At 40.6% G+C, this 26,451-nt stretch overlaps 1 protein-coding gene across 1 annotated transcript in view; it reads left to right on the top strand.

The window, feature by feature from the left end:
* grm1a (glutamate receptor, metabotropic 1a) overlaps positions 1–23,045 on the top strand; it is a gene marked incomplete at both ends in the record, with an annotated part of 33,845 nt that extends 10,800 nt beyond the window's left edge. Inside the window, 6 exons of the mRNA XM_080513725.1 lie at positions 13,226–13,461; positions 14,674–14,920; positions 15,544–15,712; positions 16,615–16,741; positions 19,772–20,708; positions 22,226–23,045. Of these exons, the coding sequence (XP_080369851.1) occupies positions 13,226–13,461; positions 14,674–14,920; positions 15,544–15,712; positions 16,615–16,741; positions 19,772–20,708; positions 22,226–23,045 (2,536 nt within the window). The remainder of the gene's footprint in view (positions 1–13,225; positions 13,462–14,673; positions 14,921–15,543; positions 15,713–16,614; positions 16,742–19,771; positions 20,709–22,225) is intronic.
* Between the last annotated feature and the right edge of the window lie 3,406 nt (positions 23,046–26,451).

Here is a 26,451-nt window from a genome sequence, read left to right on the forward strand (position 1 = left end):
ACCACTTGGACCTTGTCACCAAAGACACTGGACAACTTACAGGGTAAATTGCTTGAATTTAATTAGAAAGCTGCCGTCAAAATGAAGCACAGTACTCACAACATCTGATGTGAAAAGCAAAGTGTCAGTGCAGACTAGCATTTTAACAGGTAGGGGTTGGGATCGGTTGTTTCACTGCCTGCCATCTTAGTTTAATTCCACCCCACTTTGCAACAGCACATAAACAAAGTTGACATCGAGCTGAGCAGACCATTTGCTACTTAAAGATCCAGGGGTCCATGAAGAAAATTGCAAAGATTAAGAGAAACGTTTTAAATGATGTCTGATATACTGACAGACACTGACACTCTAGCAAAAGCTGTCTCATATATGGTATATATGAGCTTGGACCTTGATGACAGTAACAAACACCTAATTTAGTTACTAAGTTTGGATGTATTATTACATAAATCCCAGTTTCATTAAATAAAAGTATAATATCTCCTTTGTGTGCTCAGCCATCGTGGCTTGTAGGTTTAACCAACCCTAACCAACCACAAAATAACCATAAAATATATGAGGTTGTTCGAACAAACATCTAATTCATCATCTTGCAAATCTATAAAATGTTCACCATGCCAGGCCATTTCCTGCAAAAAATATTATTATATTATAGAACATTAAAATTTCAAATAAGTAGAAATAAAATATTAAATGACTGAATGTTTATTTATTTGATTAATATGAACAAGGCAGTATAGATTTTTATAGATAGGCAAACAGTGAATAAACATATACTGTACACAGGCAAGGGCTTAACAGCATTAGTATCAGAGACATAACACAGTTATTCGGAAGAGTTCTAGAGTCTGATGGCCACAGGAATGAAGGATCTCCTATGACTCTGATGCAGTTTGGAGGCACAATCTGTTGCTGAAAGCTTCTGCTGCTGAACAGAACGTCATGAAGGGTGAGAATCAGTAGTTATGATGGACCTCAGTTTGGATCAGATCCTCCTCTCTGAGACCACCTGTACAGAGCCCATCTCCGCCCCCCAACGTCACTGGCCTTTCTAATGAGTTTGTTGAGCCTGTTGGTGTCGGCCACCCTTAGCCTGATAGCATTCCAGATAGCTCACACAGCTTTAAAAACCCATAATTTTTAAGCAAATATATAATTGAAAGTCATGACGGGCTGGAATTGTGCTTTACAACAGTTTTCTAATGCAAACTGACCACATAAGGCTGGTTTATAGTTATATTGGTTGTATTGAGTCACATTTGGTAGTTTGATCCCTGTTTCTCAGATTGTCCATGTGATGTGAAATATCCTTGGCTTCTCTAGTTGTTCTGAATGGTACCACTTTGTATGGCTGCCATCACCATTGGTGTTGCATTGACCATTAAAATGCTTATACTGTCAGGGCACAACTCATATCAGTACTTTCATCAAAACCTAATGCAGCCTCTTCAAGTTGCAGCCATGATCTAAGAAATAAAGAGGACATTTAAAAGAGCACCAAGAGGTATGAAGGATGTTTTACAAAGAGCAGTCAAATGAGATGTTTTAATAATTCACAAAGTGGATTCCTTAAATGTTCACTTGTGAAGTGGAGAGTGTCTGTGAGCTGAATGCATCAGGAAAGAAATCTGGCTATGTGTGTCTAGGTTTTCAACTGAAGTTCCCTGGGGCCACCATCATTAAACTCTCCTGCATTTAAATGGCTACAGGAACGCTCTGAATCCTGAATGCTAATTTCCACCTACTCAGTTATATAAAGACATTGTCATGGAATGCATGTCTGTCTGCTGAGCTGTAGTTTTTGCAGCTTTGAAAGCGAGATACACATTTACTGTATGTTTTCTTTTGTTATCACTCCCTCTACTGCGGTACGAAGCCTCGTTCCTGAATGGCAGCATGGAGTGAATCCACCTACTCATTTGCCTGCTGTCTTGCAATTAGCAGCATTCGCCTTTTCTCTCCCTCTAATGTTGCTTGAATGCTGTTATTACTAAACATAATTTGAATAAGCTGCTTTTCCACACGTAACACTCATTTCTGCCACTGTCTTACACGCACAGGGTTGGTCTCGGTCCCATTTTAAGTACTTGATTGTTATATTTTCTATTATATTCTTGACAAAATGGATACTGAAACAGGAATGTGGTTGTTCTGCTCTCTGAAATGGCTCAGCGCCAGTCATTAGCAGAGTATGACTGTGTCTTTTGAGACTGCACCGAGGTGCAAAGAAAGCTGTGAACCCATATCGTGTGTCACATGGATTTCTATTTTTGCAAGTCTTGTTAAATGTTTCCCTCAGAAGCAGACTCGGGTTTTGTTGTGAGTTTAAATGAATGAAATGTTTAGGGCAAAAGAGGGTGACAGAAAAAGAAGTTGTGGCTCAACACATTTCACGGCTTTTTTTTTTTTTTTTCCTGTCATCCGTAAGGCTTTCAAATCCTCGCCATCTCAGTGAGAAGCATGCGGAGGATGTGCAATTCAGCTGATTGACTTCTTCTCACGAGCAATTTGGCAAATAGCGGAGCATGAGCAGAGGGAGCCCTTATCTCTGGCGACGAGACTGGAAACAAGGCGGAAAAAGAGGATATGTTTGCCATCCAGAACTGGAAATGTACAAGGGATTGGGTAGAATTTCTGTCTGGACCAAATTCATTCTGCTTCCCTCCCTGAATTCACTGTCGAAAACAATTAATTGTATAGATTTCTGAAAAATCTGCTTGAATTTGCTAAAAATCTAAATAATCATCAGAATGCGTGATTGGAGTTCTTTTGAATGTGACATACTGTTTTTGTGGCAGAGAGACGAGTTGGAATTCTTCAGTACCTACTCATCATTAACTTTTATCGAGACTCATCCTGGAAAAAAAAGAGAGAGAAAATTTCCAATGAGCAGTAGTTCTCGAGACTATGACACCTTTTTAATGCCAAAGATGCGAGGAGAGCACCCAGAATGGTTAAAGATGACAGGAAAGCGGCTGTAACTCAAAGAAACCACATGTGACATTTAAAGGTACGCGCAGGATCATTTCTCCCTGCGTTAAGCAGACAGGCAGTAGCAGCAGAGTACCACGCCAGGTGCCCCTCCTGTCGGCTAAGAATTAGAAAAATGAGGCTTCACTTCTCATGCTCTCATCAAAATGGAGAAATGTTGCCTTGCGCCAGATATGGTTCAGTTTCTGCTGCCATACTTGTGTCATGAAAGCACAAATCCTTGCAGTCATGCATGCGGCTGTTAGTGGCAGGAAATAGGTTTGTTGTTGCATTTTAGGTCCAGGAGTCCAATCTGAGCGCTGTGTAAATGCCACCACCCACCTAATTCTTGTTGTTTCGACCTAGCCATTATTCTAATGGTTTCTTGAGGACGACAATGACACTGAGTTCACTTACTTACTTAAACGGTGTCTAAAGAGCACATCTGAAATCACTGACATGCGACTGTGTGATGCTGTCATTTCAAAATTAACCAAAACCTCAGGGTTATTTTTGTTAAATCATCACAAGACAAAAGCAGTAGACTGGTACAGCTTGGTGTACCTCAATTTTGCTGAAGTTTTCCCATATAATCCATGATTCTCTGTATTTCTTTCATCGTGGTAAATCCTTTATTTTTTCCTAAAATGCCGCTTTGTGAAACGGCATCCTCTCGATCGATTTACAGCGAGACTACAATCTTAACTACTGCATAGTTTTGCGTGTAAGGATCTGAGATCAATGGCAAATGAAAAACGCAGATAAGAGGTGGACTGAACCACTGAGTCTTCCTGTTTGGGTCCTTCTCAGAGCGTTCCATGTTTTTGTCCTCTGACCCCCTGTGCAGGGCACTCTGCCAAAAACTTAAAGTGAGAGTTTAGTGCTGGCTGTCATGCATATATTGAGCCCAGTGGAGTTCTTGTTCGCAGTGCTGGATTTACTGTACTCCTGTAATAAACGACTTGTGTGCTGCTTGGGCTTCAGTCGCCATGGAGACTTTGTTTGGCCTCGTGACGGTGCTGGTGTGATCGTCTCACTGCAGATCTGTCATTCAGTCTGTCAGCAGGACTCTTCACGATCCAACACAATTGTCCCTCCTCACAAAATATGGCTGACATCTGAAAAATTCATTCACAAAGATTGTAATTATGAGATACGGACACACTATTGATGCTGCTTTCGTCATGGAGCCCTGCTCGTCGCCGCACACATCTGGCTCTGCAGCGTTCACTGAAGTTCAGTATGGATTCATGGTTACGTCTGTTTGTGCTCCAGTGAGAACAATGAGCCGCATCTGAATATTTATAACGTGCCTCTGATGTTAATTGAATGTGGCCACACATTGTCAAGGACATCTCTCTCTGTCCAATTGATGCCTTGTGTTCCACAGTGCAAGGGGACGGGTGAATGACAGTGATCAAAAATAGCACACTGCAATTGAATCTGGACATAGTTGTCATATCCTGATTAGCAGGAGCCGAATCGCTTTCTTGTATCCGCAGAAAACATTGAGTCAAAATATAGAAATACAACAAGCGTGCCATGAAAGAAGTCAAACAAAATGGAAGCCGTAAACACGATGAATGCCACATTAGCCAGGATCTTCACCACTCAAAGAAGTATGTAATATTGCAGTAAGTGTGTGACTGAAAAACCAAAATAGTTTGGGTTTTTGTTCTGTTCTGCGCCATTGTCAGCTGAGTGAATCTTGAATTTGCTGGATTTACAGACCTATTGCGGCAACATTATTTTTACAGCTATGTTTCAGTATTTGAAAGGCAACGAGTGTAAAGTCTGGGCCTCCAACCCAAAATAAGTATAGCAGCATTTAACCAAAGGAGGGGGAGAAATTAATTAAAAAATTGGGTTTTGACCTTCAAAGGAAGAAAATGTCAGGAGCAGCAGTTTGGTGTGATAGTTAGCACCCATAGATCATTGGTATTCCCTTCAATATAAAATGTATGGACCCTTCCAAAGATTTTCTTTTACTTTTCATTTTATTGTCAAAAAAAAGTTCTGCCCTTCTTCCAGAAACCGAACAGAAATACATGGGATGTTTTTGTTGTGCTCACATGTCTTTCTGCACATTATCTGGCTTCTTTCTACAATCCATGTGTAGGCTGACATGCTGGAGAGGTTAACTAGTGACTCTGAATTGGCCATATGAATGTGATGGCAGATTATTTCTTCTCTGCAATGGACGTGTGTGTGGTGTACCTCACCGCTTCATACAGTTCTTCGTTTCAGTAACCCTGGTTTAAGGCTGGACGAATGGATGGATGTGTCTTTTTTTCCATTGAAATAATACACCCAACATCAAATTGACCAACTAATAATAGGACTTTGTCATGCATCAGTTACAGGTACAGCTGATATTCAATGCAAAGACTTTGTCACAGGATTTAGTACGAATTGACATCCCCTGGTAGTATAAAGCAAAAAGGATTTTATCCCGGCGGTGTTCCCTGTCAGTGTTGAGGACACTGATCTCCCAACTCAAACTGGGGCACGATGAATAAATAAAGGTAGCCTGGATAAGCTTTTAAAGGCTCCCTGACACACCCTGGGCCGCTGTGTGCCTCCAAGCAGCTAACAAGCCACCACCACTCCTGTTTTACCTCCACAAATTCACAGGAGTAAGAGGGGAAAGTGGAAGGGTAGGGAGTCCAGAGAGGATAAAGGGGGGGGGGGGGGGGGGAAGAGAGCGATAGAGCATCAGTGTTCAGCTGAGGAGAAAGCAACGTCATGAATGAATAGTTCTCCTACTGCAAGAACTATTTTAAACTCATTTAAAATGTTGTGGAATCAGCACAAAAAATAACGTAGATATAATTAAAAAAAGAAACAAAAGTTGAAATTGCTAAAACAAACATTAACTTCAGTATGTTGTTGGGACATTTTGGAGGTAATTATGGCATTTAAGGCACTGCTGTGGCTCAGTTGGTAGAGCTGGTTATCATTCCATATCTAAGATTGACAGTTTGATTCCCATCTTGCATCTTGTTCTTTCCTTGTGTCAAAGGGCCTTCAGTAAAGTCACTCACTCTCAAGTTGATTCAACCTTGAATGAATCTGTGAGGAGAGACTGCTGCCAGTGCTAATCACTACACCGCTATTCAGCCTATGGCTGTGCTTCACTACGCGTTAATCCCGCATTACTCATTGTCAGACCGCACACACCGGCCAGAGGAATTGATTGTGGTAATTCTCATGAAATAATGGTTCTATTTCGTAGTTAATCAACATTTTGAAACCCAAGTCTGTCTGAGCAGAATAACCTGCATCTGTATTTGCAACTTTCTGTGTTATCACAGCGGTGTGTGCCCATTAATTTTTAATTGTACTTTTTATTGGGATGGGAACTATAAAAGGGTCTATTGGCTCAGTGAATGGTGAATAGTTTATTAGTTATGAGGTATTTCTAAAATCATCTGAATGAAAGCCACTTTAATGGAGTTGTCTTTGCTCTCACAGTTGATGTCTGTAACACTGTTTTAAATTGTAAAATAAAATATAAAAACATTTAAGTCTGTAACAACTCACACGTTACACACACATATCTTGTGATTTCCAGTGGTGGTCATAATGAAGATTTTGTGACTGTTGCTTTTGAAGGAGGTTGTAGCGAGTGAAGAATTCTCTAGAACTATTCTATAATGGAAATGTTATTTTGAAATTACAGATAAAAGAGAATTTAAGATACGCCGTACATATGCTTTTCTTTAACCTTATGTCCTGTCTGCAGAAAAGACATTCGCCATACTTAGAAAACAACACAAACGTGAGTGGAAATAAGAATTTGTTCATGTTTATATGTTGCCATTCTCACAAAATTCATTGCAGATATACATTTAGGTTAGTCAGATCCTCTTTAACCATCATCGTAATTCAGTTGAGGCATAACGTCCAGCCTACTAAACATGTAAGAAAAAGTGGAAATAGCGCACAGTTAAAGTATAAATAACCCCCTAATACCTATATTATATACACAATGAATGGAACCCCACAATCATCTCTTAACATGCTTTCACTTTTAAGACATACATCACCTTCTCTATTTGCCATTAACAGATCCAGAACTCTGTCTAAATGTAACTTACAGACATTTTACTACCTCTCGCTGAAAAGAAAATATTTCTCTCTGGATTTCTGTAAAAGATTGCTTACACAGTACAGAGTCCCACTATTCTACAGTACAGTGTTCTATTTGCCCCAAAGAAGCCGCAGATATGAAAGAAATATTCTGGCACTCCCACCGGACAGGAGGAAATTTGTGAGTCTTCAAATATGTGCACTTGCCGAATGGAAGGTCGAATGATGAAACAATATGTTAAAGCTTGGCAATATTTTAAAAACGAGCATGTATACCCCAGAGAAATAGGCAGTCCCTTTTTAGTCGTTCATTGAGATTCATTCACAACCAATATTTAAAATTAAAACAAACATTTATGTATATTTAAGTGTATGTACCAGATTTGAAAGGTTTTTTCCTCAGACAGAAAAAAGATGGGAGGAAATGGAAGATGTGTGCGAGAGTTAAAGAGAATATTTTGAGAGTGACAATACACTTTAAAAGATACTCTCTTAAATGGGACATTCATTATGTTACTGTGGTTCATGAGGAATGTTTTATTGATGAGTCTGGGAAGGGCCTGCTTGTGTCGAGGGGTTTAGGCAGTTTTTACATGAGAACAATCATTTTTTTCATATAATGATAAAATATTTTGATAATGATCACTGTGCAAAGAGCAATACCAGAAACACTGTAGTTAGCATGCTCGGCCACTTGTTGGTGCTATGATTTTGTAATTTTGTCTGTTGCATCATCAGCATTTATATACTGATGAGTTTTCTCAGTGAGGATTGACGAATGAGTTTTCTGGTTTAAATGTAATCTATTAAATGCATGTTATTTTCAAGTTGGTTTAATTTCTGTAATTACTCCTGTCGAGATTATAATGGTCTGTGAATGACAGACAGAGTAAAAGTTTTTTTTTTCATTAACTACCTGAACTTTTATTTTAACATTTGCACAGAGCAATTAGGAAACTCTTGACTCCCCTATGCTTCTCTTCCTCTTTTTAAAGTAACTCTTCTCATTCACCCTCCAGGGGAAACAGCGCATGTGATTAAATCTCTGCCCTGCCAATTAATTCATGGCTTCATAAATATACAAATGTGCTATCAAACTGGAACTAGATCATCCGGCAGAGTCGGGGGGAGCTCTCAGCCTACTCACTGTCGTATACAAGTCTATGAATTATCCAGCTGTTGACATGCTGTGCTCCTCTAAACAATGCCACACATCATCAAGTCTAAATAAATCCTCCAGATACGCACATCCTATTACTAAGCATATGGCAAGGCAGCAACGGCAGCCTGCTGGCTTCAATTAGAGAAATAAATACTGATTTAAACGATTCATTGCCTGTGTTTGAAAGGTTCATGATTAAAAGGTAAATCAAAATTAGTTAGCACTATGAAGCAGTGACTCATTCTGATGGAGTTTAGATAAATAAATGATTGGTTTAAATGTGGGTCTTGATGTGGATGGCAAGTTAGTGAAAATAGTTACTAAAGCGAGTTACAAATTAAGATTAACTAGTTTATTTGGAAATCAGCTCTCTATAGTTTTCAAGAAGAAGGTGCCCATGGACACACAAGGAATACACCAGAAAAAGAACGCAGGAATACAGAGAAAACCGAACATGAAACCATTGCTATGAGAGGGAACTCATACTTTGAAGCTTCAAAGTAAAGCAAACATAATGAGAACGCCGACAGTCCATTGCTGGCTTCATACATGTGTCGCAGGGCAACCATGAACGCCTCGCAATATTAATGTCAGAAATGTTATTTTCACTTGTACCTTGTACCTTGTACTTTTGGATTATATTTGTATTATAAATTATGTCATTTGTAACTGCAAGAGATTTGATACGCAGTATTGGGTTGCATTCTATCGACCCGGGACAGAGTTATGGAGCCACACCTGACGCAGCACCTGATTTGGGAAAAGGTTAACAGCTTAAAACAACTCTGACTATTAGCAGTAGTATTGTTAAAGTAATGCATTACTTTGCATGTATGCTGCATACAAACACTGCACTGATTAGAAGCTAGAGTTTCCTTTCACTGCAGGTCAATGTTTGAGTTTTCCCTCATAAATAAATATGGAAGTAATGTGACGTAATGTCACTAAAACGCATGAATATTCCTGTTATGAGAACAAAATCACAAAAATGCTCAGGTGTTAATATGACACTGGCGTACTTTGTGTTTAAATGATATTGAAATGAATCTTTTCAATTCTGCATCACTTTATATCGACTACTTCTGCACATGTAGGAGCACAGCTGATGAGCAGTGACTTTTTAACCCCCCCCTCCTCCCTCCCAAAACAGGTGTTCTTCTGGTATATCTGGCAGAGATTATGCAATATGCAGTGTGAAGCCACAGAACATTGAGGTGACATTAAATCAGATTTTGTCCAATTACTGGTCCCCGTGGTGGCCCGACGTTCTGATGAGCTGTTTGGAGTTGTGCCAGGCAGCGCTATCATGAGAGAGGAGGACGAGAACAGAGATTGTCATTTTACTTCATCACAAACTCCACTGTGAGATACAGTCAAGCATGTCTTCAGTGCGTCGTGCATTATTCATGCAGGCTGTCGAACAGCTCCCTTCCTCATGCCGCATCTCTCTCTTTATCTGAAAACACTGTTCGGAAAAATGCATAAACCACATTAAATGCAGTTACTCTCACAGGTAAATGCAAGGATAATATATACATGCCACATACATAAACAAATCATCAAATTCATGAGCGTGTGTTTGTCTTTCTGTATGGTATGTGCTGAGACTGAAGTAAACGAAGCACAGAGACAGTTATTCACTCAGAGTCATTGAATTAGACGACGACCAATGATATTCACGTGTCCCACACTTTTAACTCAATTAGGCGAAAAGGAAAACATTTCTGAGATATAATGGGCAGAAAAAGTTTCACAACAAATACCAAAAGTTAGAGCATGTTTTGTACATCATTGTAATTATTTTACTTTTCCAACAGTGCTCTGGCCTGAAACAATATGTTTTGCATGTGGTAGTAATGAATGCATTTCACTCAATTGATACAGTTTATCAGCTATAACACTGTGAAAATCAACATTTCAACAGTATACCGAGCATGTTTCTCACGATGACAAATGTAATAAGTTACTATATTGAAGATAAAGAAGATACCTCAACAGTTTGTGAATAACATGCACTGTCTGTCTCGTGCTTCTCAGCATGTGTAGGATTCCGGGATTGTACCGAATCCAACAGAATGGCTTCAAAGTACCCTTTATTCATTTTCACTGTATTCTGTTTGAATGTCTCCTTTTTTCCTGATTGGTGGTAGTTGTGGACAGAAAGTTCCGAGACTTTGACCTGACATATAGGAACACGCGCATGTCTTCATCCTCCGCCCAGAACATCCTGCGTGTTTGTGGTAATTGGTGCCGCAGTGAGTCATACTTAATTGGTGTGTAGCTGTCAATAGCACAGGTAGGAACCGGGAGCCTCCATTAAAGTGAGAGAGACACAGAGAGCAGCTGAAAACTCTCGCCTGCTGAGGGGAAGCTCAAATTCAGAGCGACGCTGTTTATTTGTCGATTTGTTTTGAAGTGTCCTTTCCCGAACAAGAGCATCACTGATTACTTTGAAAGCTCAGAACACTTCGCCTTTGTTTTTGTTTGTGTCAGCCCTTCCTCTGAGGCAAAGGTGGTTGTAAAGTAGTCTTATCCTACTCAAAAAAACCTATTAGGGAAAAGGCTTGGATGGGAAAATTAAGCATTAAACTCTTTGGTGCTCAGATTCCTTACAACATTGCTCTGGGACTAGTGTTACCAGACTTGAACATGTTTCAGTTGCTTTTGCACTCAGACTTGGTCACCAATTCACTTAAATTAGTTTGTAAACCAGAGTGCTTGGACCACACCCACACATGCCAGCCCAGGAAAAATATGCAAATCCTGCACAGAGAGGATGCTAACCATGGACTAAATGTTCTTGCTGTGAAGAGGAATTGCTAACCACTCCACTGCTGTGCTGCCCCATCCTGACATATATCGAATTTAAATACTTATTGGATCGATTTCTTGTCACGGTTCTGTAACTAGTAAATTTATTTCACGGCTACATAAACAGATTCAGAACCAAATTAATCTTTCTCATGACGCTTTAAGGACTCTGCCTGGTTCAGCTAATACAATGAGTTATATTTAAAATGAGATTTGTCTGTGTAATTACTTCTTATGGAGGAATGCATATGAAAGGCTCCTCTCGCTCCATCACGATGGGTTCATACATACCTTGCCATTGCTTAGGTGGACTGATGTCTTATGGAGGATTCGTTGCAGTCACACAAGTTTGACATGTAAAGGTTGTACATGTCAAAATTCAACCATGCTTCGTGTACGGTGGAGGACAGTCTCAGGGGGTCAGACATCAGTCTTCCTTTACGGTTTCTGGGAGATGAGGTCTTTGGTGTCAGGATGGTTTATGAGCACTACCTGTCTCATGTTGCTCAGTATATATAGGACTAGACACCCTTTAATACGAGCAGCTCCAACAACCAGTCCACGAGTCTTCCTTACAGTCCCACAATGGGTTTGATTCTGCTTTTTCTTGACTGGTGGTAAATGAGGGAAAAAAGGTCAAAGACTTTGAGCGGCACACACATGGACATGCACACATCCTCATCCATCACCCCGAACGTCCTATGTGTGCGAGGTAATTGGTACCGTGGTGAGTCCTACCTAATTGGTGCGTAGTGTGTAGCTGTCAATAGCACAGGTATTTCAAGACAGGAGCTGGGAGTTCACATTAAAGAGTGAGACAGGGGAATACAGCCGAAAACGCTGACGTGCTGAGATATAGATCACTGGAGCTCAAAGCAGAGCTGTTTACCTTGTAATTTGTTTTTCAGTGTCCCCCTGTCATTGGTGTTTCCATTCTTCTTAAAGTCCCACAAGAAAACAAACAAGCCGGCGGAAGGGATTGAGTTAAGCTTACAATTACTGTTGAGGCACAATTGTTGAGATTTCCATCCTCTTAAACTGAGAACTGCTGCACCGGACTTGAGATAAGCCACCAAGCAGTGTTCTCATGCTAATTTAACACAGTTCCAAAGTAAAGGCTGTAGTCTCCATGTTTGTGGTGAAATCATACTTAATTGAGTTTGTATTTGTACTCCAATGTAGGTTTGTCATCAAATTTGCTTTCTTTAAAGAGATTAGGCTCCTGCTTTCGGTCTGCATTTTAATGAAAATTAATTATCAGGTATTCTAAATCAAGACCAACTTGTCACAATTTTGAGCCCTGCTGATTTTACAAGTTGGGTCCTTAACTGAAAAGACTTCTCGCTTCCAATTGGCCCATTAAGTAACTGATCTGCATACAAGAAAAAGCAAACTACTATACTTTAGTACAGTCTAGTGATAGTGAATAGTGATAGTGAATGTTGCTATTATAAATAACCCAAAGCTACATGCTGTTGTTTAGTTTTTTTTTCACCTTGGCTAAGCAGTTGCATCAATCAAGTTCATGTCACTTCACCAATTCCACCGCAGGAGAGATCAGTGAGTCTTCAGCTCAGTCATCCACTGGCTCAGGCTGTTACAGTCACCTCAATACTGAGCTGGCTCTGCACAAGCTGTGTTAATAGCTCTGCAACCTCCTATGGGCACATTGTAATGTTCTGAATTTTGTTGTGGTCTTTTAATAAACCTTTAACAAGGAACTAAGTAATGAGCTGAAGCTGAGCCTTTGGTCTCCGCAGAGAGCAGCTTCACCGCTTGAAGCTGCAATTGTGGACAGTAATAATGGCGATTCTGTGGAGCCAGATTGTGTTATAGATTTGTTTTTCGCTTGTACAGAGGAGTGTATGCAAAGGCAAAAAAAGAGCTACTTTTGATGTAAGGAATCTATTCTTCTAACATTTATTGTTTACATTCCTTAAAGCATGTAAGCAAAGCATCTCTTGCGTGCATTTTCATGAGCTTGTCCATCTGAATTAACAGTAAGCTATTATTTATGATATACATCACTTTAGTATAAAAGACCCAGGACGGTGACAAGCACAAGCACTGTCATACAGCACCTCTCATTAACATGACACTAGCTTATTCCTCCACAAATCTTTTGCCGTTTCTCCTGGGATCATTATACTGTAATGTGTTCCCCCTCGTTATCCTCTCCTATTCCTGCAGTGATGGATGGGCAGACCGGTCTGAGGTGGTGGAGGGTTTTGAGCAGGAAGCAGAAGGAGGAATCACCATGAAGCTGCAGTCAGCGATGGTCAAATCCTTTGATGACTATTACCTAAAGCTACGCCTGGATGCCAACACAAGAAACCCCTGGTTCTCCGAATTCTGGCAGTACCGCTTCCAGTGCCGCCTCCCAGGACATCCACAGGAAAACAAGAACTACAAAAAAGTCTGTTCTGGTAAGTGACGACGGTAAAAATGCTTTTTTTTTTTCTTTTCTTTTTTTGTCGTTGCTTGAGAACATTACATGTTTTTTTCATGTAGTGCTCTCAGAAACACTACTCTAGATAGAGGGTTAAATTCCAAGTGCGAAACTCATGAATAATAACAAAAACATTTTTCACCCCTTTATTTTCCTCCCTGGATCCCCTCTCCCTTTGCTCACAAAAGGTGATCACGGTAAATTGTGTTCTTGTTAACATTTTAATCACAAACCTAAATCTTTAAAAGCACCAGACTCAAATTGAAGAAAATAAATTTCTCAGCATGCTTTTAACCGAATGATAAATAAAATCCATTGGTGGTTTGTGATGACTTTAAGCATCTCAGAGCAGCTTGGTCACTGTGCTTCTCTACTTTGTACCACATCTTTACAAACCTTTTTATATTCAAAAGACCTTCAAGGTGGTAAGTTCATCTTTCGAGCCACTGCTGTGACAGTGGTTTTTGGCTGAATGAATGTCACATGCACTGTTTACACGTTTGACTGCTGCAGGACAGGAAGAGTTTGACTGATGCACTTTGCAAAATAACCCGGCCTATAATTTCAGTAAAAGGTTTGGTGTTTTTTTTCTTTTGTCCTGTCTTAGAATCTCATCTTTCAAGAGAATTGCATCAATCAAACTTTGATGTTAGGCACTGGGCTTGTTTGTACTGTGTAAAGAGGAAAAGACTACACCAAAAAAATGCACAAAAGAATGGCTCTCCCTGCTCACACTCTTACCTATATTGAAACACATGAGAAAGATAAATGGAGGCAGGTCGCACTCTTTATTTGCCTACTGTATGTGCATGTTGATTTCACACAGAATGTCAGTTTTTTTTAAATGCACTGTCTATAGAGGGAAACATACATTGACTTGATTTGTTTTTATCCCAAACTGAGCTTTAACTGTGGGACAGTGCCTTTAGAGGACTGAAGTATGCACACAATCTCTGAATTTATCCACATCTGTCTTTGACTCAGGTATTAAATATGTCCGTACCTGTACGGAAATGTTTCTGCTCTGAAGAGTTGTGTTTATTGTCTCTGTTTTCAGTGTCTGGTACAAATGTCACCTCTTAGTCAGAGAGCATAACTTCTCTTTAAGCACAACACACCAAAGAGTGTGAGAGACATTCACCTATAATTTGTCCAATTGCTGACGTCCTCTTCTTTCCCCTTCTGACAGGAAATGAGAGCATGCATGAAAGCTATGTTCAGGATAGTAAGATGGGCTTTGTCATCAATGCCATCTATGCCATGGCTCATGGCCTCCATGATATGCACAAGGAGTTGTGTCCAGGTCAGACAGGGCTATGCGAAGCCATGGACCCTATTGATGGGAGCAAGCTGCTGGACTACCTGCTCAACACGTCCTTCAGAGGAGTCTCAGGGGAGGAGATTTATTTTGATAAAAACGGAGACACCCCGGGCAGGTAAGGCACTGAGGAGATCTGTAAGAGTGTGAGGGGGGAAAAGAAATGGAAATGGGAAAAGGAGATTGAATATCATCAACTTCATTATAAACTGTGGATTTCTCGCTTCTCCTGCCTCATTAGCTTGTGTGCAAATGTGCGCATGTGTGCACCAGTGTTGAGCACGAAAGGATGTAATTAGGTTGGACTGGAACAGATTGGGTGAATTGTCCACAGTGGCAGCCACTTTCATCTCTCCACAGTTTATTAGACAACATTTGACAGTCAGAAAACACAGCCGTGTCATTCCTCCGTCAGCTGGAGGTTAGGTAAATGCACATCCTGTATCCAGTATGGAAATCTGCCCACTGTGTGCACTGGCATGTCCTCTATTAGGATTGTATGATATTGTTCAGTCTGAATGCAAAGAACGGCTGCTCGGCTGAAGAATTGTCATCCTTAAAGTACCTGTCACTTTCTTCCTCGCTATTCCTCTTCACCCCACTCCTCCCCTGTTATTGATCTGTTGGTCCCTTCTGCACTGTTCTCTTCCACATCAAGTATTTTTTTTCTTCTGTCTTTCCTGTTTGATATCCTTACTCACACTCATCGTGGTCATTCATCTTTTCCCTCTTTACGTCAAGGTATGACATCATGAATCTTCAAAATGTGGGTGACGATCACTATGATTACTTGAACGTGGGATCCTGGCATGAGGGCATCCTGAACATGGATGACAACAAGCTCTGGGTGAACAGCAGTGACATGGTTCGCTCTGTCTGCAGTGAGCCCTGCTCTAAAGGACAGATAAAGGTGGGGAATGAAATCAATGTCAGAGTGATCACTTAGTCTGAAAGTCGAGAAAACCAACACAGAGTTGATCTGTGGAGTTTGATTTTATTTTGCTGATATAATCGGTGTAAGTCTGTATGCAAGTAACGGTTCATCAATGAGGGAGGCATATATGACAAAAGATTTCACATTAACCTTTTGACCTATGATGGGGCTAACTTGCTTAATTATCTGATTATTTTATTGAGCCATCATCCAACACCTAAGATATCATAAGTTACCCTGTCCAACGTTCAGATAACTTTTAATCAGTTACAATTTTGTGAAATAATACATTCAAATATAGTTTTACTCAGTGTAATCATAGTTGTCAGAGTAATATACAGTATCTCTCTTTTTTTTCTTTTCACTCTGAGCAGTATGTAACTGTACGTGAGATGTAAGAAACTTGCTCAATTGTGAACTTCAACATACCTGGATGTGGAAAAGACCAGCAATATATTCATGCACTGAACCCCAGTTTAAGTAAACACATAGATTTCCTTCATCTGGGGCCAATTGTTTTCAGTCTGGCTACACAATGATTTTCCCTGAGGGAGGGTGCATCCCGTCTCCTGCCTCATCCCGCTCCCCCCTCGATCTGCTTTGTTTCCTGCCCCACTTATCACCCTGCTTTACATATCACAGTGCGGGCAACAGCTACTTTGGGCGCTGAATGTGAAAGCAGCTGGCCTTGATATCCAAACACTTTGTCTGCGACTCGAGAGGAAAAACTCCATAAACATGCCCTCGTCTTTGATATCCCCTCGATGGTGATTACTGATGGAGATTTTGTGATGTTGTCTTGGTTTGTTCAGTGTTGTAGCAGGTTACTGAAACGTTGTTAACCCTGCATTGTCAATATGTGGCTATTCTGCATGCAGGTGATTAGGAAGGGCGAGGTGAGCTGCTGCTGGATTTGCACCACATGCAAAGATAATGAAATAGTCCAGGATGAATTCACCTGCAAGGCATGTGAGCTGGGATGGTGGCCCGACGACGACCTGGCAGGTAGGGGAGACAAAATGTGTTTTTTTGTTGTTTTTGTGAACAACTGTCACTCATATTCCCTTTTCAGTTCCTCTGGTCCCAGCCATTTCATGTATTTGCTGTCAGTTATCCTACTGTACCTTCTGCTTGTTCCCAAAACTGAGGTTGGCTAACAGTTACAATACTTTATGCTTCCCTAAAAGTCACCCTCCCCAAGGATTTGGCTACTCATACCTCAACAGTCAGTTTCTACTTTACACTCTACACTCCACTACACCACCTCCCTCTCCTCTGCTCTTTGCTTTGTAATGACCTGGTGGTTGTTTTGATGGAGATTTTACAAAGTCAAGAAGAGCTCTCAGTTCCCAGGTGTGAAATCCTATTACCTCCATGAGAAGCTTGGGGATACATTTCGTCAGTCTGTCGAGGAAGAAATTCTCCATTTGCTCTCATTACATTTGGGAAATACTAAAAGAGCGACTTGAAAAATCCTGCTCATCAAGTTAGGTCATATCCGTCCATACAATTACTCATTTTCTCATTTAGGGCAGGATTACCATTTTATGTGACAGTCAAGAATGATAGATTTGAGGCTTGTGTCAACTATTTATGTTGAATCATGCACATAATGCATGCAAACTTACCATGATGGTAAAGTGAAATGCACAAAACAGAGATGCCTCCTTAAGCTGAACTGGTTGGTCAAATGAAGATAGCAAGGATTCTGTTGTGGATGATTCTTTCCAATACTGTTTCACTTCTGTATGGGAAAGAAATGTGGTTATACAAAGGGAGAAAAGTTGGCCTATTTTAAAATTTCAGATTTTCTATAATTTGACATATTAGGATTTAGCACACAGGCGTGGGTTTTTCCGTGAAGTTTCTGTAATGCTATTAGCAGAAGCATGTCATTTATGAGGTGTTAAGTCGGGGAAGTCTGGGGATGTCAGTTTGCTCCCAGCTTCACAAACTCCCTCTGCATGCCAGATGACAAGAGTGCAACTAGTGCATCATGACATGAGTTGACACACATGCCCACTTGTCTGCACGGGCAATGTGAAAATGAGAAGTGAATGACGGCACAGGCAAATCGATTCCTGAGAAGACTCTATACTCCATACATTCATACATACACACCCTTCCATGAGTAAAGGAATCATCAATTTAACACGTGTCTGTGTCATTATTATTATGACAACTTTATGGATTACAGCTTCATAAAGTTCACTTATGCACAGAGGCGTCACAACGAGCTAGGCAACACAGGCAATTGCCTAGGGCCCCGAGCTAAAGGGGTCCCCGCGGAACGGCTGACATTAGTCAATTTCAATGACAAAATAATGTAACTGCTTTAGACGCTGCAACGACAGTGCATCGAAAATCCCCCTCACGGGGCCCTTTCCGAGTAGTCACTGGCTAGTTTCCAGTAGGGGGACCCCGACAGACGGCAGATATCAGCGACATAACTCGAAACTCCTGGACGCATGTTAATGACGCGTTAGGGATCTCCCTAATGGGGAGACTACTACTCTGCATAAACACATTTAAAAAAATGACACACATCCACTCCTCCTTCAGGAGAGGGTGTGGCCTTCACAGTAAGACAGTGCAGAAGTGAGTGACTCTCTGTCACACCAGTAAATAGCGGTCTTGAGTCATGTGCTAATACTTTCAAACCTTTAGGTACTGTGAGCTACCGGAAATTGAAAAATGTATTATTATATTATAATTAAAACAAATAATCAAAATGAATTCATTCATTTCAATTCAGCCTCGAGTCGGCATTGCCTACCCTGACTGCATGTCACTGATCTATGTACAGTTTATGGTATGTATGTATGATTGCTGGTGCCCAAGTCATTTATAGTCTTCTATCTTCTTTTATCTGTAATCTATTTCTCCAATCATCAGTATCATCAGTTTTATTATGGTATATTTTATAACAATTCAGGTTGTTGTCACATTTTGGGTCGTTGTTACATATTGGACTTGAACAAGACTCATGTTCATGCAGCAGTATTTGGATGTTTTTGACATTTTTTATTTTTTTTATACAGTAAATATTCTCCTTTTCTTTGGTGGAGGAGGGGCGGAGGGTCTTGTCTCAGGTTCACAATTGAGAAGCTTTTCTCTTTTTCTGTTTTTTTGGGGTTTTTCTGTTGTCTTCTGCTCAAATATTTATTTCCATGTCCCAAATCTGAAAAACAAAATGACATTTGTTGTATAAAACAATGCTGGTTAAACAACCTCTCAACCAAGGTTAGTGCAGCTATCTAATTAACTATATGTGAAATAAAGTCCATCCAACTGATCCAGTCATTTTTCAATTATGAATAACAGCTTGTCTTGTCATTGATGTGCTTACTTGGGTTATTGTTGGATTGGTTCTATTCCGTCGGGGGGGAGGAGCGGTCAGAAGTCGTGCACTTTGTCTCCTCTTCGTTTTGTTGTGGTGATCTTTCTATAAGCAAGAAAGAAAATTGTTAGTTTCAGTTCAGTTAGTAATTTTTTCTTAAAATACTAAAACTCCTCAGAGCGATAAGGTTTGGACAAATACTTGTTGACAGACCCTGAAAGTTGTTGAACGACATCTTGTGCCGGGGCCTGCTCCTTTTTGCTCAGGTCAGACAAACAATGTTTCTTGGCCAAATTTTGGCTGTTGGACCAGGTGATGCTGGCAATAAGTGGCTGAATATATTCATATTCATAAGAGCTGCAACTGTTGCACTCCACCATGTGTATGCTGTACGGTTTCACATTGGAAGATTAACGATCATTACACTCAACAGCTTGGAAAAGCACAATGATGTTGACACTTAGCAGCTACTGTATCAGTCTTTAAGGGGAAACTTTGCTGAAGAAGGAAATGTTAGTCTATGTAAATTCAATATTACACGAAACTTGGGGTGGAGTGGCGATTCTATATCCCCAGTTATGGAACCATCTCATGTCTCTGCTTTGCTGTCTTCATTCTCACTTCCAGACTCATTTATTTTAATTCAGGTAAAAGTACCACTAAAATCCCTACCAATCTTTCCCCTCTTTTTCCAGGCTGCCAGCCTCTGCCTTTGAAGTACCTTGACTGGGCAGATGTGGAATCGATGGTTGCGGTGGCTTTCTCCTGCGTGGGCATCCTGATCACCTCCTTTGTAACTTTTGTGTTCATCCAGTACCGTGACACGCCTGTGGTTAAGTCCTCCAGCAGAGAACTCTGTTACATCATCTTAGCAGGCATTTTTCTCGGCTATATCTGTCCTTTCACCTTAATCGCTCGTCCCACAGTGGCTTCCTGCTACTTGCAGCGGCTCCTGGTGGGCCTTTCGTCGGCTATGTGCTACTCTGCCCTGGTGACCAAGACTAACCGCATCGCTCGTATTCTGGCTGGCAGCAAGAAGAAGATTTGCACCAGGAAACCTCGTTTTATGAGCGCCTGGGCCCAGATGATTATTGCCTTTATGCTAATCAGCGTGCAGCTAACGTTGGAGATCACCCTCATCATCTTGGAGCCTCCTGAGCCCATCAAGTCCTACCCAAGCATACGTGAGGTCTACCTCATCTGTAATACTAGCAACGTAGGCATGGTGGCGCCCCTGGGCTACAACGGCCTGCTAATCATGAGCTGCACCTACTATGCCTTCAAAACGCGGAACGTCCCGGCCAATTTTAACGAGGCTAAATACATTGCCTTCACCATGTACACTACCTGCATTATCTGGCTGGCCTTTGTGCCGATCTACTTTGGCTCCAACTACAAAATTATTACCACGTCCTTCTCTGTCAGCCTCAGCGTCACAGTGGCCCTGGGGTGCATGTTCACACCCAAGATGTACATTATCATTGCCAAACCTGAGAGGAATGTCCGAAGCGCCTTCACCACATCTGACGTGGTGCGAATGCATGTTGGAGATGGGAAATCTGCCGCTCAGTGTGGGAGCAACAGCTTCCTCAACATGTTCCGCCGGAAGAAGCCTGTATCTGGCAACGCCAAGTGAGTACTTGTTTTTCCTGTTGTTCATCATTCTCAGTTCAACTCTGGAATCTTTGCTGGAATGATTGGGTGGATTCCAGATGATAAGATGGCTAAGCACTCAAATTGTCAAAGAAAGAAATGACACGGGTTAATCATGTATTTTTATTTCAAGAAATGTTGAGTGTTTAAGCATTTTGTCAGTGGTCCAATTTTAAGTTTTTGATTCCCAGTATCCCAGTCCAAGTTAAAATGAACAGATCCATTGTTTTAGATGCAATAAACTCAAGTTATTATGGAACATCCCCCTCCCCCTGAGAATGAGATATTAGCAATAACATTTACTGAATTCACTTGACACATCGATGGACAAGTGGAGATTTCCCACATCTGAAATAAATGTAAAAATTGCATATAACGTTTTTGAGATTCACAGCAGTGGCAGCATGGACAGGACTAAAGTAAGGAGTGGGGCAGAAATGAGAGTGTTCCAAACATGTTTAAGTGTCGTCTCCTACCCTTGCTATGCAGCCCATCAAATCTTCTAACCCAGTAACCTCCTGTACTGAGGCGCCCTCTCCTAAAATGTTGAGGCTGGCACATGTTTTGGCACGAGAGGGGGTCCGTTCACTCTGCTCCTGGAGAGCTGCACTGTCAACTGAGCTATTGGCATGTATTATATTAATGCATACAACCAGGGGTGAACCTGATACCAGCCACCAGGTAAATTAACCCAGACCACAATGAGATCTCAATAAATAAGTTGTTTATTCTATGAGGATGTTCTTTTATTTGGCTTGATTGGAGAGTAAAATGTTGCAGGTACAGTATTGCTTTGAATTCCCCAGAGATGTTTTGTATTCAGCAACAAACAAAGCCTGGTTGGCGACAGCCTCCGTTGAATTAAAGGTATCACTTGCCTCTGTGATCTCGTCACCCCTGAACTGTCAATGACAAAAATATTTTTGACACTGCAGCCCTCCTACAAAGAGCTCAGAGACCCTGCTGCTTATCGGTTTAGCCCAAATTAACCCCACATTTAACTTTTCTCAGCATGAAAACCCTCCCCTCACCACCTTCCCTCAGTAATCACATTAGAGCCAGTCCTCGCTCATTCTGCACAAAACTCTGTGTCGTCCGCAGGCCACTTTAGGCACCTTTAAGCAATGCATGCAACCCATTTTACGTATAATAGCCAACCAATGCCAAATAATTGAGCGACCTGTCTCCTATAATTCCTGTGAAGTATGAAGCCATTGGAAGATCATAATGCTGTCAGCAGCACATTATGAATCAGTGTTTGTGAAGCTAATAATTGTACTGCTCATGGAGGCCGATGAGTAAACCCCTCAGCAAAGCTGTTAATGTCGAGTCATGTTGTTTCAAAGTATTTTAACATGCGTCAGAAATGTTGAAATGCTGCTGCTCAATTGTGTCACTTTCCTGATGATGTTGATGTTGTTGTTGTTTTTTTTTTTTTTCTGCCTCCACTTCCCGGTTTTCTGTGTTAGTAACTTGGGTCTTTATCTCGTTCATAGTTCTAATGGCAAGTCTGTGTCATGGTCTGAATCAGGTCCAAGACACCCTCCGAGGGGGGGGAATGTGTGGCACAGACTGTCTGTGCATGTGAGGAAACAGGAAGCCGGCTTGAATCAGACGGCGGTCATCAGGCCCCTAACTAACACCCCCGACCCCCACAGTTGTGAGCCCTCCTCCACCTGCGACCTTGGCACAGACCCCCATCTTCCCCAACAAACCCCCAGCACTAAGAATCTGTACAACCTAGTGGAGGACGACGATGAGGGCGATGCACAGCGCCCCCTCTGGACTCAGGCGTGCTCTGAACAGATGCCCGGGCTGCAGTCGGATTTCGACAAGCCAGCCTCTTACTTGCCCTCTCGCTCGGCGGGCTGCACGGCAGAGCACTTCCAGGGCTCTTTGGTGGACACACATAGTTCCCATGTCCCTGCACTGAACGACCACACTGCCAGAGAGGCAATCCCTGCCAACGAGCCTCTGAGCCTGACGCCCTCTCGGCTTCTTTCCGCCCCACGAGTGAGGGTGTTTGAAGAGGAGAGGCCTGAGGACGAGGAGCTGGACCTCTTGCACAGCTACATTTACGATGCCAAGGAGGAGGGGGAGGGGGATTACGGGGACAGCGAGGATTTAACTCAAAGTAAGCCAACTCTGGAGGAATCTCTTGCTTTGTCTCCTCCCTCCCCCTTCAGAGACTCGGTGTGTTCCGGGGAGTCCGACACCGGCTCCCCCATCACCGAGTCAGTATTCGGTAGCCCTCCAAGCTCAGTCTACACCTCAAACATCCTCCAAGACTTCGCACACAGCTCCTCAACACTGTGAGAGCAACACTGGCACCGACACAGTGGCTGTCAGCAGACTTGTGCACCACACACACGCACACACACACACACACACACACACACACGCACCCACACACACACACACACACACACACGACAGTATTATTTAACATTCAAATTTTTTAAACTTTTATTTTTCTGCTCTGACATTTGCTTGCTTGTATTTATTATTCTGCTTTTATTAGTAAGTGGTTTATTAAAACTGAGTAGAAAAATAAGGATTCTCTAGGAGTGCTGGCATTTCTGAAGGGCTGCGTTAAAAAAGCCTTTCTATGAAATGTAAAACTCGGAGCAGTGCCAAAACTAGTCAGCTCTCATACCAAATGTTGGTGAATGGAGCAACATAGAGAATCATGATAAGAGATGTAGCCGTGGTTTTCACAGAGGCAGTGCAATTAAACAGTTTGTGAGAAGCAGAGGTTAGGAGAAACACTATTTGTGTATAAACCAGACATGCAGAGTCACTTCACAGACCAAACTCTCTCTAAGGACTGCGATAGTTCAAGTGCATTATGTGGAAGTATTGATCTGCTCGCTATTTGCTGCACTGCACTGTTCTGTTCATGCGTGCAGCGGCAACAGCTGCAGCCAAAAAAAAATAAAAAATGTAAGAAACATTTTGCTTTTCGCCTTTTTATAAACTCAAGAATTAATTTCACCTCAGCTTTCTCCCATCAGACCTCACTGATATTAATTTATTCAAGTTGAACGAAAAAGGTGTAGGACATAGATACTGCGTTTGTGTGTTTGCAAGGTGTGCCCGCCACAAAAACACTGATCACGGACTGAGATTCTGAAGACTTGCGCTGTACGATACGTGACATGGGTATTTTGTGCCGATCAAAGTTTTTATCAACCGACATCCCTGCTGTCAGTTTCTTGTTTTTTTATGATGTAGCCGATACAGGTAATAGTGTGATTGTAGATGATGGCAATGTTGTTTATTCAGTTTACACTCAGTCGTAGCCCTGAGGAGTTTTCTGCGCATGGGACGTGACGAAAAAGAAATGTTGGTTTTTTGGGGGGTTTTTTTGCTTTCCATGCTGGTGTTGGTGTTTCTCACCTTTTCTGAGTTGGCTGTGTCGTTGTAATGGGAAACACAGTTGTACAAGTTCTCAAAGTTTGTAATACTGTTCAGCCATCTCTTGTTTTTCACACAGGTGGTATGTTTGTAATACTGATAAATGTTTATATATTTAGAATGTCAACAGAAAAAAAAAAGAAATATGTTTAAAAAAAAGTTTATACATTTTGAAACTGTCCTAAGATACTTGGTTTTTGAGTAACTTTTAAGCTAACTGGAGTCAACTGTATCCTCTTGGAAACACTTGGTTGTTAAAGTAACCAATGATTAGTTGCTTCTTGTAATGAGATTATTCATGTTTCAGTTTTGCTTAAATCTTGCATTATAAATTTAAGTAGTTTATTTGAGGTTAATTTTCTTAGGTATTTATCTATAAGAATGCAAATTTCAGTACAAGAATACACAGTACATAGTGCAATTGTATTGTATTTCCAATTGTTTTAGTCAATTATAGTGTAAGTTGTTCAATGATTTTAACCAATGTAAAATATACGAGGTGCCACCTGTCAGACACTGTCAAATCTATAATGAAATAGGCCTTTATGTTTTGAGTGAGCTGAACATGAACAAAGATGTACAATAAAAATGATTTATATTAAGAAGACTGATTACTGCCTACAATAGCCTTGTAAAAAAAAAAAAAAAAAAATACTGAGTAGTCATTTGTCCAAATCTTTCAACATACAGAATCTGGTCTAGTTTAAACTGGGGTTTTTTTTCAGAAAAGGTTTGGAAATAGTGGAAGATGTCATAAAAATAAGAAAAAAAAGGTTCTGTTCATGATTGCATTCATAATTTTTTTCTTTTTCTGTTGTATTAATTCATGTTTTCTTAAGGCACTTCTCTTTACCGAGTCTCAGTAACATACAACTGCTTTCATTCAACAGAGGTCAACTCAGGATTATATTAAGTGCATCATTATGATTTTAACACTTGAAAATTGTTGTTTGACAACTTGAAAAGAAATGTCTTTGGATATTAGTTTAAGAGAGTTTACACCCGAGAATATTTATAATGACAACATCAACATCATTGACAACAGTCAAACATTGTATTCAACAGCCAATATAGTAAAAGGTCTTTAAGCAATGTGATTTTGTCAGCTCATAAAACCTAAATCCTTTGTTTACTTTAAATATTTCATTTATTTGTTTTAATTTTGGGCTGGACTGCTCTGCAAATCATTGTGCTCAACTTTGAAGTCGCTTTTGCAGGACTTGTAGAGTTTGAGAAAACTATGAAAATGCTCAACATTCAGGATAATGCCAATGTTGATGGTTCAGCTTGGTTTAGTACAGAGTACACCTGACTGATGCATTCACATGGATTTATTCTAATATTTTTGTCCAAACCTTTTTCTTTTCTTTTTTTCAGTTTTTATATCATTGATATTGCTGAACATTTTCTCGATTAATTAATTTAAAGCCATCAAACTCAACTTTTTCAGGATTTTTGTGCTAAAGCAGCTCTTCGTGTTACTGTTTTTAAAAATAACTTTGATAACCCCTGAGCCATCTTGTTCAATTTCATCTTAGTATTAAATCTCATAGTTTCATATGTGGGCCACATTTCATGATATTATCAGTATTTATGCTCTGGGGTCACAGATCCAAGGGTCTGTAATCTTCAGCTCTCGAGCCACACATGGTTGTTTAGTTCCTCTGTATTGGCTCTCTGAAGTTTTCTGAAAATTATATGTGTAACCATTTTCACCCATATTATCTTTTATCCTTTTTTTTTTCTTTGCATAGTTGGCTTATTTTCTAAAAGACCCTCCAGACTAACATGGTGAAAAAGGCTGAGACTGCTAAAATTGTTATAAAAAACAACAACAAAAAGTGTTTGAAGGAGGATTGGATTAAAAAAATAAATAAAGTGGCCAAAATGTTTGAAACTGTCAAGAATGGAGCAAAAACAGGTCAAATGTTTAAAATGGCTCAAATGGCTAACATGAATAGAAACGAGTGGTCAAAAGTCATAATAAATGTTAAAATAAAGAAAAATTTGAATTGCTTCAAAGGCTTAAACAAAATGAGTTCTAAATCTTAGTCATGAAACACCAGGAATGTACATTGAGCAAAACTGTGTAGTCTTTTATGATTAAAAGTGTTTTGTGTTTCCAGAAGAATTTTATTTGGTGGAAAGTGGGGAAAAAAACTGATAGTCCGTTACTTTTTTTCTTTTTAATAAATAATGAAATGGGTGTTGAAATACGTTATTTGGGTCCGTTTTTCAGGACCTATTTAACTTCATACAATCAATAAAGTCATACAGTACAATGTGTTTCAAAAGTCAAAAGTTT

The sequence above is a fragment of the Blennius ocellaris genome (genome assembly GCF_963422515.1).
Source record: "Blennius ocellaris genome assembly, chromosome: 18".
Lineage (NCBI taxonomy): Eukaryota > Metazoa > Chordata > Actinopteri > Blenniiformes > Blenniidae > Blennius > Blennius ocellaris.